This window comes from Hylaeus anthracinus, unplaced genomic scaffold (genome assembly GCF_026225885.1).
Source record: "Hylaeus anthracinus isolate JK02 unplaced genomic scaffold, UHH_iyHylAnth1.0_haploid 11989, whole genome shotgun sequence".
Classification (NCBI taxonomy): Eukaryota; Metazoa; Arthropoda; class Insecta; order Hymenoptera; family Colletidae; genus Hylaeus; species Hylaeus anthracinus.
The window spans coordinates 9,332,211-9,350,799 of NW_026534337.1; the positions used below are offsets into that span (position 1 = coordinate 9,332,211).

The 18,589-nt window shown below is 39.9% G+C and overlaps 1 protein-coding gene across 2 annotated transcripts in view; it reads left to right on the forward strand.

Moving 5' to 3' along the window:
- The window catches only part of LOC128887931 (KN motif and ankyrin repeat domain-containing protein 2), a 32,407-nt gene that overhangs the window by 6,918 nt on the left and 6,900 nt on the right, over positions 1 to 18,589 (forward strand). The window contains exons 1-4 of one of the 2 annotated variants that reach the window (XM_054144437.1): positions 7,980 to 8,845; positions 15,643 to 15,758; positions 15,839 to 15,919; positions 17,334 to 17,558. In XM_054144437.1, coding sequence (XP_054000412.1) covers positions 8,779 to 8,845; positions 15,643 to 15,758; positions 15,839 to 15,919; positions 17,334 to 17,558 — 489 coding nt within the window. In that variant the 5' untranslated portion in view covers positions 7,980 to 8,778. Of the gene's footprint in view, positions 1 to 7,979; positions 8,846 to 15,642; positions 15,759 to 15,838; positions 15,920 to 17,333; positions 17,559 to 18,589 lie in introns of those variants that run through there. The other variant, XM_054144436.1, reaches the window with a different exon arrangement.

Sequence of the window (18,589 nt, forward strand, 5' to 3'; positions counted from 1 at the left end):
GCAACGTTTAGGATATTTTTGAGTCGACAAATTTAGGCTAGATAAAAATTGAAGTTTTCTGTGCTTGTTCGTATATTCATTGAGGCATCGTATGAACTTTTCCATGCAATTTACTGTAGGAACAAACGAGTTGTTAATAATATTCTCCATACTCAGTTTACGTACATGGATAAGTGTGCAATGTTTAGGATTTTTTTAAGTCGACAAGTAGACGGTAGATAAAATTGCAATTTTGTGTGCTTGACAGCATATTCATGAAAGCATCATGTGAATTTCCGGGTGCAGTTTACTTTAGGAGTAAAGGAATTGTTAATAATATTCTCCATACTCGCGCCTGTCTATGAATAAACTGACGCTGTTTACGATTCTTTTGAACCGACGAGTACGCAATAGATAAAATTGCATATTTGTATGCTCGATAGTATATTCATGAAGACATCGTATGAATTTTTCCATGCAATTTGCTCCGATAACGCAGTAATTTCAAATTGACGTACATAAAACGTGCTAGAAGACAGCTATCGAATATCGACTGAAAAATTGCCATCATCCTAGCGCTAGAAACATTTCCTCCAATCAACGTCAGGTTCGTTAAGATAGACGTCACGGTTAGACGTCAGAGTCACGGATCGAATAAGCCCGCAGCCAATTGGATTCCGTCGACCGGTTAGCCACCGATGCTTCGTTGATTCTTCCAATAACGAACCACTTTTTCCTCCACGGTTAGAGCCGTCCTCATAATCGCACGTAGAACGTCCATTAGAGTTGCTCGAGGATTCTTCTCACCGTCGCTCGAGTCTTTGTGTCTTCGCTAATCCACGGATTCACACGGTTTTCGCTCTCGTTCGAACAAAAGGTCTCTCTGCATGGTTCAGTTGACGTCTACCGACGAAAAGCAACACTCCCTTCTAGGTTTCTCACGGGTCACCTCGAACGCCATCCTGAGAAGAGCTCCTCGTTCGTTCTCAGGAAGATTCTCACGTTTCGCAAAGCAGAACGTTCGTGCTCCCGTTTCCTGTCTTATCGCGCACCAACAGACAATGGGAAACCACTGGAAGGAAGCTCCACTCGCCGCTGAAGGAGCGTGTGTGTCCTTTGACTCGGTCTCGTTCCTCGGATCGGATCTCTTTCAGCCTCCATCGCGCGGATTTTATTTCATCTCGGAGGAAATATTGTTTTTTGGTCGTCTGCATTTAGAAGGACATTCATTGCTTGCCTCTCTAAGGCTATTTTATTTGTATCTTGCATTCGTAGGTGAATTTTATTTACATCTTTCAAACGAGCTATTATTTCTTAGTTGGAAGAATTCATTTGCAATCTGTGTTTGAAGTTGTACGTGTGGGTTGTAAGTAGACTGTGGGTTTTATGGATTTATAGTCCATGGTAATGTGGGAAGCTTGTGTGTGAGATGTATCTAGAGCATGTTTCATGAAATAATGCAATTATATATTCATATTTCCAAATTCAGTAAAATTCAGCACATGTTCTACATATTTTCACGAAGGAAAGTTACCATAATATAATCTGTAATATAATTTTGGACATTGCTATATTTTTAACAAACGAATAATATAATTATGTATTCATATTTCCGATATTTCCAAATTCAGTAAAATTCAGTACATGTTCTACATATTTGCACGAAGGGAAGTTACCATAATATAATCTGTAATATAATTTTGGACATTGCTATATTTTTAACAAACGAATACAAAATATTTTTACTATTTCATCCATGCCAGGCTCTAATACACAGTCAATGGTTATCAGTAAAACTACAGCAATTTAATAAAATGTCAACGGTGGTGTCCTCTTCCTATAACCATACGACCTGTCCTTTATTGAAACAAACTTTTGCCCCACGTCTAACCACGAGTCGATCGTTACAAATCCTCGTTGCGAGCGGATTACAAATTTCTGCGGTCGTTCGTCTGAACTCTCGCGGCTTTTATTCGCGGTTTGAAGGATAGTCGCGTCGGTTTCTTGCCCAAAGTCGACGCTTGGACGCCGGAGCGCGTCGGTGAAGCCGTCGGTGCGTGGCTGGAACCACCTGCTTCCGGTGATCGCGGCGTCGGTTGCATCGACTCTTCAACAGCACCTGTGTTACCCTGCGGCAATGTCACGAGTGCCACCGACCCTCGTACGCCCACTAATTTCGTCCATCGTGCTGGCTCTCGTGACGACGATCGGATCTGCACGCCAACGGATCGGAACACGAACAACCCGATTGTACTTTTCCTCATTCCACCTGGCTGAATTCCTCGGATCGATGGTGCCTCGATATTTTTTTCTACCTTGTGTCATTTCTCTTTCCACCTGAACGAATCCTTCTAGGCGATGTTGCAGGTGGTCCATTTGGTGAAAGAACTCTTTGGCTCTTGGTAGATAAAATTGCTGGGATTTTAGAGGCTGCATGAGTCATTTCTTCAGAGTGCAATTGTTTATTTTGTTAGGGAGGTTTGTTGTTGGGAGCTTTGGAAAAGAATGCTTTGACTAAGTGGAGTTGAACCTCTGCTCTTGGTAGATGAAATTGTTGGGATTTAGGGGCTTCGTGAGCCATTTGTTAAGAGTCTACTTGCTCATTTTGTTAGGTGGGTTGTGGTTGGGAGCGTTGGAAAAGAATGCTTTGACTAGGTGGAGTTGAACCTCTGCTCTTGGTAGATGAAATTGTTGGGATTTAGGGGCTTCGTGAAAAGAATGTCTTGACTAGGTGGTGTTGAAACTTCTTTATTTCTTGACACAGGATTCTATAGTTGCTGTCTTCGACAATTATTTTAGTTTCAACTCTGTATCTAGAACAGTGGCTCCTGTGCCTAAGACCTTCGAAAAATTCATTTTACTTCTTCCATACAAAAAAACACCTTTGACCATCCTTTCTATTATAGAATACTCCGACTTTCAAGCGAGTTACGCAAATCAGGATAAACATGGAACGGGAAAACGCGTGAAAAAGTCTGCTTACGTTCCAGCAGTTTTTCCCGAACCTGAAAAAGCCAGCTGAACTGTTACCATTATTCATATGAATGGCAGTTGAATAGCTATTACGATGCATATTTGCACAACTGTTTCTCGTGAGAACAAGAAAATTGCATTGCACTCCGCTGGACGGAGTTTCCATAGTACCATAATCGAGTTCAGTTGATCTGTTGACCCCCTTGGAACATAGATAGGAATGTTCACCCTCCTTAACAAACTCTGGACTAATTTTCTGTTTCTCATATTTATCAATAGTAAGATTTTAGTCTCTCGCATTGTTTATATAATTGCAAAACGAAACGTGCGTGCAGAGTTTCCTGACAATTACTTTTCATACATTCCATAGAGAAAGAAATAATCATCAAAGACGAGAGAAGTGTTTCTGCTAGAAACTTCTACCGTACGACTCGTTATAATCCAACTCGTTATGCTTTAATTCCATGTTATTAAAATTCATCTGTATTTTCCGTTTCTAAAGCTGCCGGGAGTAACTGTCTGGAAACTTTTGCGCGCTCTAGGTAAACTCACCTTTGCAATTTAATATTGTGACAGGAATATTAACGACGTGTCTCATTTGCATTGCGATGTCGTGATTTATTCTAGACAATTATTGTGAAAGTGCGGGCCAGGCGTCATGGTCACAAAAGCAGACCTATAACTGAAAATTGTGCATCAATCTGTTACGTAAATACCACTCGGAATTTTTATGGCGAGACAAAAAGGTACGATACAAAGACAACCAACCCGAACGGATCAGTATAAAATATACATATATGTAGTCCATAATAATATACTGTATATTATGAAAGGATTAACATCTACAAAGTATTAAATATGTTTATAAGTATATACATATACGCATTAATCACGTGTTTATGATAAAATATCTCGAAGTTTTTATATTTCATGAATCGTACAACCGACTTGGCCTGTCAGTTTTTACATATTGTCATCGAGTTGGAAATTCATGGCCATAAACGATCTCATTAAGAAACTATCGTCCCGTAAATAACTTTCTCCATTCCCGCCCCGACGGATTTAAGCCCGGCGCTATTCCGCGTACGCGAAAGTGCATCAAATTGAAGCAATACGCTCCATCGAGCACGCCGGGGCGATATGTACCACACGTGAAATTTGAATAATGCAATTTACGACAGGTAACACTTGCTCGTATAAAGTTGAACGCATTCCGTTCAGCGCTGGACGTTGCGAGGGAAAATTTAATCTGTTGGTTAGTCTAAACAAACGCCATCAAACGGGCGACTGAACCTTTGGCTAGCGAACTGTATCCCACCCCCATGAGTTTTGAGGTCTCGTAAAGGGCACCTGGACGCGGTTAAGCACGCGTAATTATGACGAATTAATTAATCGCCATTCCAGAGGTTTAGTTATCTATTTGGGTACTCTGGCAGATTATTTTGGGTATTCTAGTTTAGTGGACGTGCAATCTGTGTGGTTGGGAACAGAATCGAAATTTCACGAGGCATCTTTCACTATATGGAATATACATTGGAATTAGAAATGTTTCATAAATTCTAAAGGAAAAGGAAACAATTTCATTGAATCTTTTTAAAACCTAGAGCGGTAAAAAAAGTAGATCGAGGGAGTTTCAAGTCATTTAGCTTGCAAACTATGTATGTCAGTGCAGAATCAAAATTTTACTTTCAATACTTTTCTTATTTCTAACGTTAGAGATATTATACAGAGTGTGGATAGCAACCACAATTTTTTGAATCTTTCTGAAACCTGGTGCAGTAAGAAAATAAGATTGAGAGTGTTGTAAGTCATTCAACTTGCAACCCGTACTAAAAATAATAGAAGGCACATATATTTTAAAATTGATCTCCAAATATAAATTAATCCCCAAAACATGACCACGTAGCCACTTTAAAAAAATTTCCAGAAAGAGATAAACCTCCAGGAATTTAATGAAAGTCAAGCCAGACTCATTATTCCATCATTTGAGCGGCAACAATGCCACTCGCGAGTCAACACGGCATAAAGGAAGCCTAGAAAGTAGAAAAACATCATGGAATCCACGATCTTCATAATTGCCCCTTGCATGTCGAAAATATTCACGCGTTTGTGGATTTCCTAAGGAACAGGCAGCTTCTTGAACGGGCAGGGGCGGAGAGGGACGAGTTGCTAACGAGACGAAGAAATTGCCAGGCGTTTCCAGTTAATTTATCGGTTCGACTGAAAGCAACCAGCCGCTCGGTGAAAAAGGCGTTCTGCCAAAACGCGAGCACGAAAATAACGCGGTCATAACATCGCGACACGGATCTGTCGAGGCCATTCCGGCCGAAAATACACGTATTGGATATCGAAATCGGAACCCGGACCTGGGAAAATGAAATTCTCCTTTTAAATTGTCCATTTATAATATTTTCGAAGAGAAGACGAAGACTTTATGGGTATTTAAGGAGTATTAATTCTGAAGTAGGAGAGGAAAGTTTCAGATACAGGGGATAAATGATGTTGCAAGGACTCCATAGCTCGCTAGAAAATATAAATTTTGAGGGGGAGAAGGAAAATATCACCCGTGGGACATAAAGAATGTGTACGAAGACTCCATGGATACTTAAGACATATAAATTCTAAGGTATTATAAAATAGGAAGCTACCACCTTCAAGGCATGAACAGTATCTACAAAGCCTCGAAAGCGAAGACTCCATAGCTCCACCAAAACTATAAATTTTAAACTATAAAAGGAAGCTACCACCTGTGAGTCATAAACAATATCTATGAAGACTCAATGGATACCTAAGAAATATAAATTCTAAGCTATTATGGAATAGGAAGCTACCACCTCCAAGGCATCAACAGTATCTACAAAGTCTCCAAAATGAAGACACCATTACTCCCTCAAACCTATAAATTCTAAACTAGAAAAGGAAGCTACCACCTTCAGGCCATAAAAAATATCTCCAAAGGCTCCCTTCCACGAAACAAAATTTCCCCCGAATATTTATTTTCCACTAATTATTCCAAAGATACCGAAGACTTGTGATCGACACTTCCAAATCATTTCCATTAATCTGCAATTAATTACCCTCGTAGAAATCATTCTCCTGGACCCTATATTACATTTATGCTTCCAATTTTGCGTTTTGGACACCTGTTCTACCACCGCCCCCACCCTCCCAGGATAATTCTCTGCGAAAGTTGACGTTGCGTCGCGATGCACTCTACTTTAACTCGATTTGGAAGGGACGACATGACTTCATCGGGAACGCTAAACCGTTTTGGTGCAACCTTGTTGGAGCAAGGTGGTCGGATATGGACGTATACACCTGCCAGCCTAAGCGGCGCAACTGGTGCTAGTGTTATCCAGGCCGACGATGAAATCGAAAATTTAAAAGCCAGTCGCGGCCCGGTGACAATGACGTGACGTCTGGAAATATACGGTTCCGGCTAACCAACGACGGCTGTTCAACCGGCAATTTAAATTGTACGACAAATATGAAAAATTGATTGCGTCCGAGTACGTCAAAATTCGTAATTTCGTTTTATGGGTGGTTGAGGTCGTTCTTGTTAAATTTAATCCACTTTAGTTTTATATTACTCGTGGAAATTCATTCTGTGGCTTTGGAGACAATCATTCATAATCTTAAGTTAGGTAGGAATATTTTATTGCCAGTTTGTCGCTATGTGTTAAATTAAAAACCTTGTTGATTGTCGAACTTGTCTCTATTACAATGAATCTATATATGAAGATTGCTAGGCATACATTTTTCCTTAAAATTATTATTATCCTACATGTAGTATAAAAGAAGAATAATAATAAAAAAAAAAGTAGATTCCAGTAGAGATCAGGTTGAGAATTCAGAAGGTTCGTACTAATCTGTTTAAATTAGACTTATATATAATTGAATACAGAGGCAGAGAATTAATTTCTTCACCTAATGTATGCATATCTTTACGTGGAAAAATACAGCCAACGGCTCAACGATATTTCGATAATTTAATTCGCGTGGTAGATAAAGTCACTGACAACAGATTGGAGTAAGCTCGACAGGATCCAGCCATGGATAACAAAGATTTCGAACAAAATTTTTAAATTGCTGCAGTTAGTAACCTAAATGACAGAAGCAACCTTCGCGTGATCAATGAATTACAGCAGCAATTTGCAAGTGCATTATCTACCGAACAGGCTACGAAGAAACAATAGAACCAGACCCAAAGAAATCCTTCGTCCAGAATAAAACGAGATACGCGACAATAAGAAAGACTCAATTTCTAACGAGTTCCATCGCCCTCGACACCGATACATGCGCAATTTCATAGCCTACATGCCGCGAAGAGTAATTAAGACGGTAACGAAGGCAGACGCAGAAAAGTAGAAACCAGAAGAAATTCAAACGTCGCCATTTAGCGAACCGACGATATTAAAAACTGGATTTTAATCCGTGAAATTCGCATTCGATCGAGTATTCGCGGTCGGTCTGATCGATAACGATGCAGATAACATTCCATACTCTTGAAGTGCGCGAATCATGATATCGTAAATACAGAAATTTATTAATTGGGCAGAGGTAGTAACCTTGCCAGTGAAAACAGAGCTTTAATCGGTGGAAAGATAAACTCGGTGGCCTCCGTGGAAGAATTCGAGAATTCAGCTGCATTGTATCGAAAATGTGTGGGATTTTTGTGGCATTGTGGTTTAACCGTAGATTGTGATTCACTTTTTGGGATTTAAGGGTCTGCGGAATCCATTTTCGATTCTTTTCAGATTTTATTGAGTCACAATTTCTGATAGAATATAATTATTATTCCTCCACGAAAGGGGAAAGGTTAGGCCTAGGTTATTTAAAGGCTCTTAAAATTAATTCAATATTATTCCTTTATTTATCCAGATTACTAAAAGTCAATCGCGTCATAAAATTCTCAAAAGTCCACAGAGAGACAAAAAAAAAGACAGAGGTCCAAGGTTAAAAAGATATTTCAACGTCGCCCAAACAACTGAAATCAATTATACCAGACTATCCAGTCGTTATTGATCAATCTTCCCCTAAGCTTTATCCGAAAAACCATTCGTCGACGTCGTAGCTACCAATCTGCGTCCACAATTTGGAAATTAGATGCTTCCAATTGATCCCGCGATAACGCGGATTTCGTCGAGGCCAGCGTTATCAGGTCGCGAAACATTGTCGCTTGGGGAGTACGCGTTCGCGGCGCGATAAGAGGTGGGGATGGTCGATGACGTTCTGTTTTTTTTTTTTTTTCTCTGGAGCGATTAAGAAATCGAGGGAACACCGGGCAAAGAACAGAAGAAGAGGCACAATTTCCCCTCTCCATTCACCTCGTCGCGTGTAGCCAGGAGTCCTCGTTGGCTATAGCCCAGAGTTCGGCGTCACAGTCAAACGCAAACGGTGGCCGCGGTAAAACCGATCCGTGCCGCGAATGCTCGAAAAATCGAGGGAAGAGGTCCTCCGTGGACGATCATTGGGGATCGATGGCGACGATCAATCGCCACGGGGACGCCGGTGGTCCGATCTGATCGCGACGCGGCGTCATTCATCGGCCGCAACGAATATTTACGCGTAATTTTCGTAGAATATCATCGCATTTGCCGCGTTTACGCGACGTCGAACGAACGAAAAACGACCAACGAAGCGCAGAATCTCTACGATCCATCGATCGATTTGAAGTTTCGACTGGGTTGCGACGAAATTGAATCCTCGAGTTGAATCGGTGGAGAAGTTATCTATGGCAGAGGATCCTTGGATGGTTTAGCTGATCGTGGTAGTGACTCTGTTGTATTTTGTGGATTTTTAGTGAAGAGTGACAGGTCTGCCAAAATGGGGGTGAAGAACTTCATCATGAAAAGGATACCGTTCTGTAAGATGAAGGCGAAGAGGAAATACCGTGAGTGTTTGGAGTTTTTTTATTTGTTTGGTTCAGTGTTCCATAAATTTGTGTTTCGGAGATTTTTTACAAAGAGTTTTGTAGGTAGACTGCGGATATTTATGCATGCATGGCGCGTAGAGACCTATTCTCACACATGCAAAACTATATCAACAATAACATACATGTTACATCATTTGAAAGATAAGACATTTCATTTGTCAAGCGATGAATTTACGTAAACATTCTCAGTCTGAGAGGTCTCCAACTGTGGGTACTGATAAGCATACCGTGGATGTTTATGCAAATTCAAATATATATAAAATATCATTTATAATATTCGTGTTATGTTATTTAGAAAATAAGACACACTTTCGTTTGCAAAGATATGAATTTGCATGAACATCCTCAGTCTAGTAGTAAGGCATTCGAAAACGGAAAAAGCGTATACTATTTTTACTATCCTTCCTCTTGAAGATTGGGCCTTTTTATTTAATTATACTTTACGTGTCCTTCTCAACTTACGAAAATACTATAAGTATAATTAAATAAAAAGAGAAATGAAAAGTAAAGTGACCAAATCTTCAAGAGGAAATATAGTAAAAATAGTATATGCTTTTCCCTTTTTGAATGCCTTACCAGTAGTAAATTATCAGGAGCGGTGTGATTTTATCAGGAAAAGACAAGAGCCAATAGAACCAGAGAATAGTTATCCGATAATCGTGTCCACTTGTTTGTATTTCCTTGTTGATGGCTCATTCTGAAAATTGCCTTCCTCCGGGGTTAGGGGACTTTTAACCGTAGATAATCGCGAACGTGTCAGAGCGCAGTGTATTTTTCTGTGCGTATCTACGAAACGGAACGATAACGAATTCTTGCGTCACTCGATTTTTCCCGCGGGGTCATGTTTTATACGTGAATTATCGCCGGACAACCGGTGGCCGCTTGCATTTCGCCACCGTTAATCTCTTACCTAGAATCTGGATTCCCGCCGTCGGCGACGATGCATTCGTCTGCTGGTGGAAACGTGATTCGACGACGAAAGTAATTAAATGATAGCGTTTATCGGGATCCAAACAAGTTGATATTTATTACCGCCAGAGATACAGAAGACGCGTGTCGTTGCGTGTATTCTAGCAGCTAGACTCTAGCTAGTTTGACCTATGACAAGAACGTTCCTCTTTTGGGACTGTTGGAATCGTTCGAGGAAATAGGAGAAATAGTAGAAATAGATTTGAAGCCAGGGGTGAATTGGAAGAAAGTTTCTGAGGGTATTTGCTGAAAAAGAGGAGCTTTGATGTTATTTATTGGGAGTCCTAAGTGATGTTGATAGGACAAATGAGTCTAATTGATATTTGCTTTAGCGGTTTAAGGAGTTTGAGCCAGAAACCTTGAGGTAGATCTGAATTAAAAATCATTGGCAAGTGTTATTTATTGAATGAGCTAAGTGATGGAGTTAAAAATGAGTCCATTGATATTTGCTTTAGGGTCCAAGAAGTTTGAGTCTAGAAGCTTTGAGTCAGACTTGAACTCGAAGCAATTTCGCACTGTTCTTTATTTTAAGAATCTAGATGCAAGTTCATATGTTTATAGGAAAAGTGAGTTCATTGATATTTGCTTTAGGGTCCAAGAAGTTTGAGTCTAGAAGCTTTGAGTCAGACTTGAACTCGAAGCAATTTCTCGCTGTTCTTTATTTAAAAAATCTAGATGCAAGTTCATATAGAAAACAAGTCCAGTCTTCAGTGATATCGATTTAGGAGTCCAAGAAGTTTGAGTCTAGAAGCTTTGAGTCAGACTTGAACTCGAAGCAATTTCTCGCTGTTATTTATTTAAAAAATCAAGATGCAAGTTCATATCGAAAACAAGTCCAGTCCTCAATGCTATCGTTTTAGGAGTCCAAGAAGTTTGAGTCTAGAAGTCTTTGATTTGAATTATGAATGCGTTGCATGTAGATAGTAATCTTAATCGTGAATATAAGCATAATGAATGTTTACTCAGATTCTAAATAGCCAGCATTTTATCTTTCAAGCCTGTTCTTAGCTACATTAATATGTCCTCGTCAAAATAGAATTTTAAATCGTCTTGTGCATTTCTGCGCATTCACTGTGCATTTTCACCTGTAAATGTCTTTATAGTTCGAGCTGTAAAGTGGTAAAATATTCCTCCGTCGTTTCCCGTTATGGAAAATCCTCTTTCACGGCGTAAAAGCCCTAGGGGAAGCCCGTATTCGGGGGTAGGTAAAATCGGTTAGGGTAAAATTCCAAGAACTGGAGGGGACCGTCGACAGAATCGTGGTTTACGACCAGACCTGCGACGAGGTCTGGGGCACGAACACGTTTGGATTGAAACGTATTGTCTTTTCTCGATATACAGTGGTCTCGATATACAGAAAATAGGTTCTCTCGAAAATCTGAGGTACTTACAGTGGATCAAAAAAGTATCGAGGCACTCAGTGTTTTTTGAGTATCTTTAAACTATAAAATAATCTATTAGGTTGTCCAGAAAATTCTAAGAATTCTAAGAAAAATTCTAATTCCAATTTCTAAGAAACATTCAAAAACACGTTTGAATTTTGATATATATTTATTGAATTACATAGGCGCCATTTTGTTCCACAACCTTCCCACCTTTTAAGGGATGTATGCATGTTATTTGTTTTCAACCACTTCGATATATTCAAACCTGTACCACCTACCAAAAACCGACATGGAATTTCCGGACAACCCAATATTAATATTAACTATGTTTAATATATTAGCAGTCAACCATTAATTTCTACTTTGAACGATCTAGTATGCTTTGCAAAGCTTTGTCAAGGACACGTATAAACTGTAGCAAGGTATCTTTAACTTCGTAATTCAGTAGATACAGCAGCTGCAGTAAGACGAATTTGTAATGGGAGGAAGATTCAATGAGTAAAAGGAGGAGAGCAATGATTAGCTGAAAAAAGAGCAAAAGAAAATGTTAATCCCACTTTAATGGACTGTACCCGGTGTCGTTGCGCGTAAATGGCCTTCCACCTGAGCCAAACTGTGACTCCAGGTATCTAAATACTTGGAGGACATTGACACAGTTTGCGAGGAGCTCGCGAAAATGCTGCTGGCATCCGCTAACAGTAGCCTGATACTCTCGCGTTGTTACCAGCTGCTTCTCTGACTAACTTTCTAGCAAATAAGCAGTTCAAAAAGGATGACTAAGTAGGAACAGCTGTTAAGTAATTTCTCGCAAAAAAAAAAAACAAGAACACTTTTACATAAATGAAATGCGTGAATGCATGGAACATTAGAAAAAGATGTAACTTATCGTTGGTGGTAATTATTTTGCTGAATAGAATCATGGGTGTAGGACCTTCGAGTCCAAGAAGCTACTGTTCGTTTTGAATTCTGTATCGAGTTATATGTAGATTCTCGGAAACCAGTTTTCGTGCCGATTAGAAAAATATCCGATTCTTTGTCCGCGTTATCGCTGCTCCAAAGTCCAATTGCAGGAACGTAAAACAATTTTCTAGAAAAATATCATCGCTTGTAAACACACCGAGGAGCGAATCGGTAGCCAGGTGAACAGGTGTAACAATAGAAAGCTGAAGAAATTCAAACGAGACCATCGCTCGAATCCGCGGTGCCTGAGCATTCCGTTTAATTGCGAAATTCACTTCGAATTAGATCCTAATCGTATGGAAACATCTTTCCTCCGTGAATCTGCAAGAAAACGCTCGTTTCAGATCGCCTATCGTCCACGATTAATTCGCCATGGGAGAAAAATCGAAGGAATAGACTCGAGGGGGAGAAGGATTCTCTTAACTTGACTTTCACGATCGAAGTCGTCGCCTTATCTCGGGATTAACGCTTTTAATCCGCGCGCGCGGTGAAATCCGCGTGTTTGCCTCCATATAAAGCATAAACGCAACGTTTATGCGCCATTATTCGCGCGAACGTCGTGCTAGTAAGCTAGAGGGAATCGTGTAGGGCCCTTTTATGGGGCCTGGCTGAGCTACGAACAGAAAAATTGAGCTGTAGTTGGACCTGACACGGGAAATTCATTTTTTTGGGAAACTTGTCGTTGGTTTTTTCGGTGGAATTTATTTCATTTTGTTGGCATTAATTTATTTTTTCGTGTAAGATGTTTATTATAGATAGATAGATGGATAGTTTTCATTATTATAGACGGGTAGATTTATTTCACTTTTTATAAATTCGTTTACTTGTACAATTTAAGATTCGAATGACAGACAATTTTTGATTATTGACATGTGAATATATCTAAAGAAATATTACACATATTTCAGAACCTTCACTTATTAAATACCAAGTACACAAAGAATTTAATTTCAAGCACTGTGATTCTCCACCATCGTTCTCAATAAAATATACGCGTAATTTATTCATTTACTCGCCATCTAGATATAAAATAAACCCTCGTGCAACTCCCTTCATTTAGTTCATAAAGTGCCAATTAAACAAACAACTCAATTTCAAGCGTAACCTGTGGCCCTCAAACATCAGAGTAAAATCTACAACCAATTTATTAATTTCTCCGACCACCTGACTATAAAGTAAACCTTCCTATAAAATAAACCTTCATGTGATCATCAACTCGCCTAATTTAATTACTTACGACCCGGAAAAGGAGGGAAATCAAGCGAAACGACGCGCTTGCAATAAATTTCAGTTGCATAAAAACTGAAAGGTAGAAAAGCGGTCCACGATGCATTAGGGTAGTTTGCACGAACGCGTGACGGTTAGGCTCGCGTGCGGGAAATCCTTTGGCATTACGCCTAGCCCACGTGTGTCACGATATCGTCGAAACGGATACGAAATGCCGCGTCGCGACGCGACACGACGTCTGGCGTGTTTCTTTATTGTCCCGCGCGGGGCGGGGCGTTTTAATGCCGTAACGTGCGGCCCCTTATGCAAGAATCAATTAAAAAAAATTGAACCGGCCGCAGGTGAACGTGGCTTGCGCAACATCGAGCGTACGACGACTCGTTAACAGCCATTGTGTTCCTGAGGGCTGCGTTGCGGAGGAAGTCTTAGTTAGCGGCGATATTAATTACGGAGGCCATCCACGTCGATATCGATTTAGATTCTCAGTCAACTTGCATATCGGTATCCATTACGAAGTCCTGATAATATTGAATAGTTTAATTCTATATAATACTTTAATTTCTAATCCGAATCGATGTTGATGTTACTTACGAGGCCTCTACAAGTTGACATTCGTATTACATTCACTTCGATTCTTATCGCGTACTTTATGCACATGTGAAGCTGTACATTCAAGCTAACTTTATGCTGCAAAATGCGATAAAAATAGCTGGCTCTGCACGCGTGCAAGGTACCACGCGAAACGTCTAGCCTCGATTACTATAATGCGTACCTAGTGATACCAAACACACTTTTCATTCCATTACTCGACGTCAACCTCTCTTTTTGATATTAATCACATTACATTTCCACGGTGAAACACGTCAAGTTTGGGCGTAACTGATCATTATAAATTAATTACCGAGTCTTTTTACCATCCATGACTTCCATTTCACCGACATAAATTCTTCAAAAGTACCAGCCATTAAGTAAAATTAATAACAGACAACGTTTCGGCAAATATTGCACTTTAAAATGTTTCGCGTACTTTATGAAGTATAAATGATCATTTTAAAATGCCTCCTGGCGTGCACATACGCGAATGCCAAGCAAAACGCTTATTTAATTTCGAATGTCAGCTTCAACGTTAATTTCACGGCGCCGGCTACGTCAATTTGGCCCTGATTCGCTGAAAAAAAATTGTATTAACCCGACAAAGTACTTCCTCGTCGCATAAATATTCATTTGTGCGTTAAGCACAGGCTATCGTCGCTGCCCTTGTAACTTTCGCGCGTATTAGTACCGCGCTGCAATATTCATTTGCGCGTACAATCGAAAAATATTAATTTTATCAAGTGCTGAATGTATATTCGGATTATTCCAACGTATCGAAAATTCATTAGCTAACTCGCGCACGGGAGCTGCGTAGCTACTTCACAGAAATATTAAATTACTCTCGCATCGAAGGAGAAATATTAATTCCATCAAATGAGTAATTTGTCTGTCGGAAATTATACGGAAATCCATCTGTTTTAAAAAGTGATATTAATTTTACTGCTTTTGAAAGTAAATATTAGTCTAGATAGTACGTTCTGCTTTTCTAATAATTCCTCGACTAATTGCAATAAATACAAACTAATAGATCAAATTAGGAGGTATCTCGTAGTTGGCACGGAATGGATCAAAAGGAAAAAGGAATTAACCCTTTAATTAACTCGAGACCTGTTTTCTGGTATCTATCAGCAACTCGAGATGCTTTCTTAGGATTCTATTGTCACGAATGCTAATTAACTTCGAAAACGAGATCCTTAATTTAAGATTTAAGAATCAGGTCACCTTTGCCTCAACGACAATCATTTTATTCACACTTCGAGTTCCAATGAAATTAAACCTAAAGAAAACCTAGTGGTGACTGAGAGTCATCTATCGAGTGCAAAGGGTTAAAATAATTGTACAGATAAAATGAAGTACTTAGATTTATTAGATTTATTATATTTAAATTATTATATTTAGACTATAAGACATACAGCGTGGTCCACGAACTCTGATCACCCGAACATCTTAATTATTGTAACAAATAATACTCCAAACTGTTTTACGTCAAAGTTGTAAGGTCCTTCTACTGAGGTATTGAGTTTAGAGGATTTTTTTTTTTTATATAGTCGATAGAATATTGTTTTTCTCCCTTTGTATAATTTCATTCAGAGTGGGGTTCACGATTGAACAATTGTTTAGATGGAACGAACACAGCAACACCGACGCAGAACACCGGCCAGGTGGAGCATCAGGGTGATTTTGACAACGCGAGCGTCGGCAGCGGGAACTCGAACCTCAGCACGGGTGCGCTACAGGTAGGGTGCAACAAGTACAGATGCTACGCATTAATCGTGAACGGTAGAACCTCGAGACTGAAACTGCGTGGTTGTTCCAGAACATCAGGGAGCAAATGGCGGCTTCGTTGGAACGAATGAGGGAGCTCGAGGAACAGGTCAAGGCGATTCCCATGTTGCAGGTAAACGCATATGCACGTCAAGTTTGTTTAACGTTTCCTTGGGAGTGCAACCAACGACGTATGACTCGCGAGTAGTGGGTTCTCCTAGTTGCGTTACTTCCGACAGGAAAACGTAATTACGTTCGTAACGCGATTACCCAAGCGGTAATCAAGCCTTCGACCGCGCTGCAGTTACTTCACGTTCTTTTTTGGAAATAAGGAAGACGGGGTGATGTTTTGGTTTAGTGTGAATGAATTTTTACTCGAGTAAGTGGTTGAATGATTTATTGAATGATGTATTTGGGGAAATAAAGATTCAATCAGGGATATGTTCTGAGGATAATATAATTGAATACACGTCTGAATAGAGGTTCAATTGAATATATATTTAAAATAAAGTTTTAGTTCAGTACATGGTTCAATAAAGAATTAATCGGGTACATGTTCGAATGAATATTAGACACACACGTGTTCGAATAAAATATTTATTTAATAAATACACGTTTGAATAAAAATGTATCGAAACTAGAGTTGAAACTACGCGAATGTTTCGGAGTAAACTCCGAATAATTTGATTTGAATTCTTTTGTTGAAATATCAGATCTGTGTACTTGCTAATGATATTCGCAATAGTTTCAACAATAACAGTTGTTGCCAGCGATATAATTCCGATATAAAGCCAGGCACAAAGACTGAACATTCGGAGTGATACTGACAAGAAGCCAATTAAACCTGTCTGTGCTAATTGGATTCAATCTATCGCAGTCAGCTCTAATTACTCAGCCAGCAGGATACCATCCCTCCATCTAGTTCCAGTCATAAAGGATTAAATTCAAATAGTATACAAATATTATTTCTTAATTAATAGAAACGTTTCCTTCTTTGGAATGTTATCGTGTCTTTATTAAATATCACTTTACATACAGACATTCCGGGTTCATAACAATTTCAAATGAATAAATAGATATATATCAATTCTGACATTTGAACATGTAGCTCGCACTAAAAATAATCAGATTCACGTATAAGCCTTCAATTAATCAATCGAAATAAATATTAATTCCAATTCGATAAATACTGAACACTGTTCGACTCTTGATTCATATGATAATACGCTCTCACGTCCTTGAAAATGAACAGCCACCAAGGCAGAGCAAGTCAATCTATCTAAACCAGATCGCCAGCCAATAAACGTTTACATCGACCTCTCCATCCAATTACAATTACGAGCGAGGCATCGTCGCGCAAAACGCCATTATCACTCGATCAATATCCGTTTGATGAACTGGTTCGCGTTAAATACCATAATGTCGCGGCTCATCGTCCCCTATCAGCGACGCATCTCGACGAAACAGTTTCCACACGAGGCCGTTGGAAACGCTCGCTGCGGCGTTAGATCTCCAATTATCGGGTTTCTTTTGCCGCGGTGTTACAGGTGCAGGTGTCGGTGCTGAAAGAAGAGAAACGGAATCTCCTGCGACAAGTGGACGAGCTGAGCAAAACGAATTCCAGCGACGACACGTTGCACAGGTACAGAAGCCAGTCGTTCTCGGAACAGAGAGCGTCGCAGCGAAACCTGAAGAACGCCGCGACGCCGACCCGAGACATGGGAACTATGTGCGGCGTCATGACACGGGACGTCGGCGTCTCGCAGCAGCAGGTACTTGTTGGCTTCCGTTACCAACGTTCATTTATCGCCTTATTCGATCTGCTTTGTTTTCGCGGGGAGAAACTCGCTTCGGGAATGCGCGGTGTTCCGACGAACCGAGGCGAAATTTGCATACCGCGGGGTTGGGGGGGATTGGACGAGGGAACAATCTTGAGCTTTAATTAGCTACGAAGTCGGAGGATTGCCGTCGGGCAGGTGAGAAAGTCTTTTCGTTCTAGGTCTGCCGAGTGGGGGGCTCTTCGGTGATGAGCTCTGAGGTCGCCTTTACGGGAAATGGGGACTACTATGTATTTTTATTCTTTGTAATGAGGTTTGATGGGAACCTGACACCTCTGACATCTTCTAACATCTCCTAAAATCTTCTAACACATCTTGACGCCTCCTGACACCTATGTTTCTGCGACATTTCTCTTTAATTTCCATTCGTTTATTGGTACATTTCCCATTCATTTACCTTCATTTACACTGGTACATTTCCTATTAATTTACCTTCATTTCCACTGGTACATTTCCCATTAACTTCCCATTAATTTTCCTTCATTTCCTCTAGTACATTTCCCCTTCCCTTCCCATTTTAACTTCCCATTAATTTTCCTTCATTTCCTCTGGTGCATTTCCCTTTCATTTCCCATTATTTTTCCTTCATTTCCTCTAATACATTTCCGCTTAACTTCCCATTAAGTTTCCTTCATTTCCTCTAGTACATTTCCCCTTAACTTCCCCCTTAATTTCCCTTCATTTCCTGGTACATTTTCCTATAACTTCCCCTCATTCCTGTGATATTTCCCTATAATTTCGCCTCATTCCTGTGATATTTCCCTATAATTTCGCCTCATATCTGTGATATTTCCGGGCTTAACAATGTTGCAAATCGCTCCTCCTGCAAAGTCGAGTCGATTTTTCGGATTTTGTCATATTTTGTCGAACTTCTGAGTTGCCACTTTTTGTACGTGCGAGCCTTGCAACTTTGTTAAACTTGCAACATTGTTCCAGTCCCGAAAGGAGCAATTTGCAACTTTGTT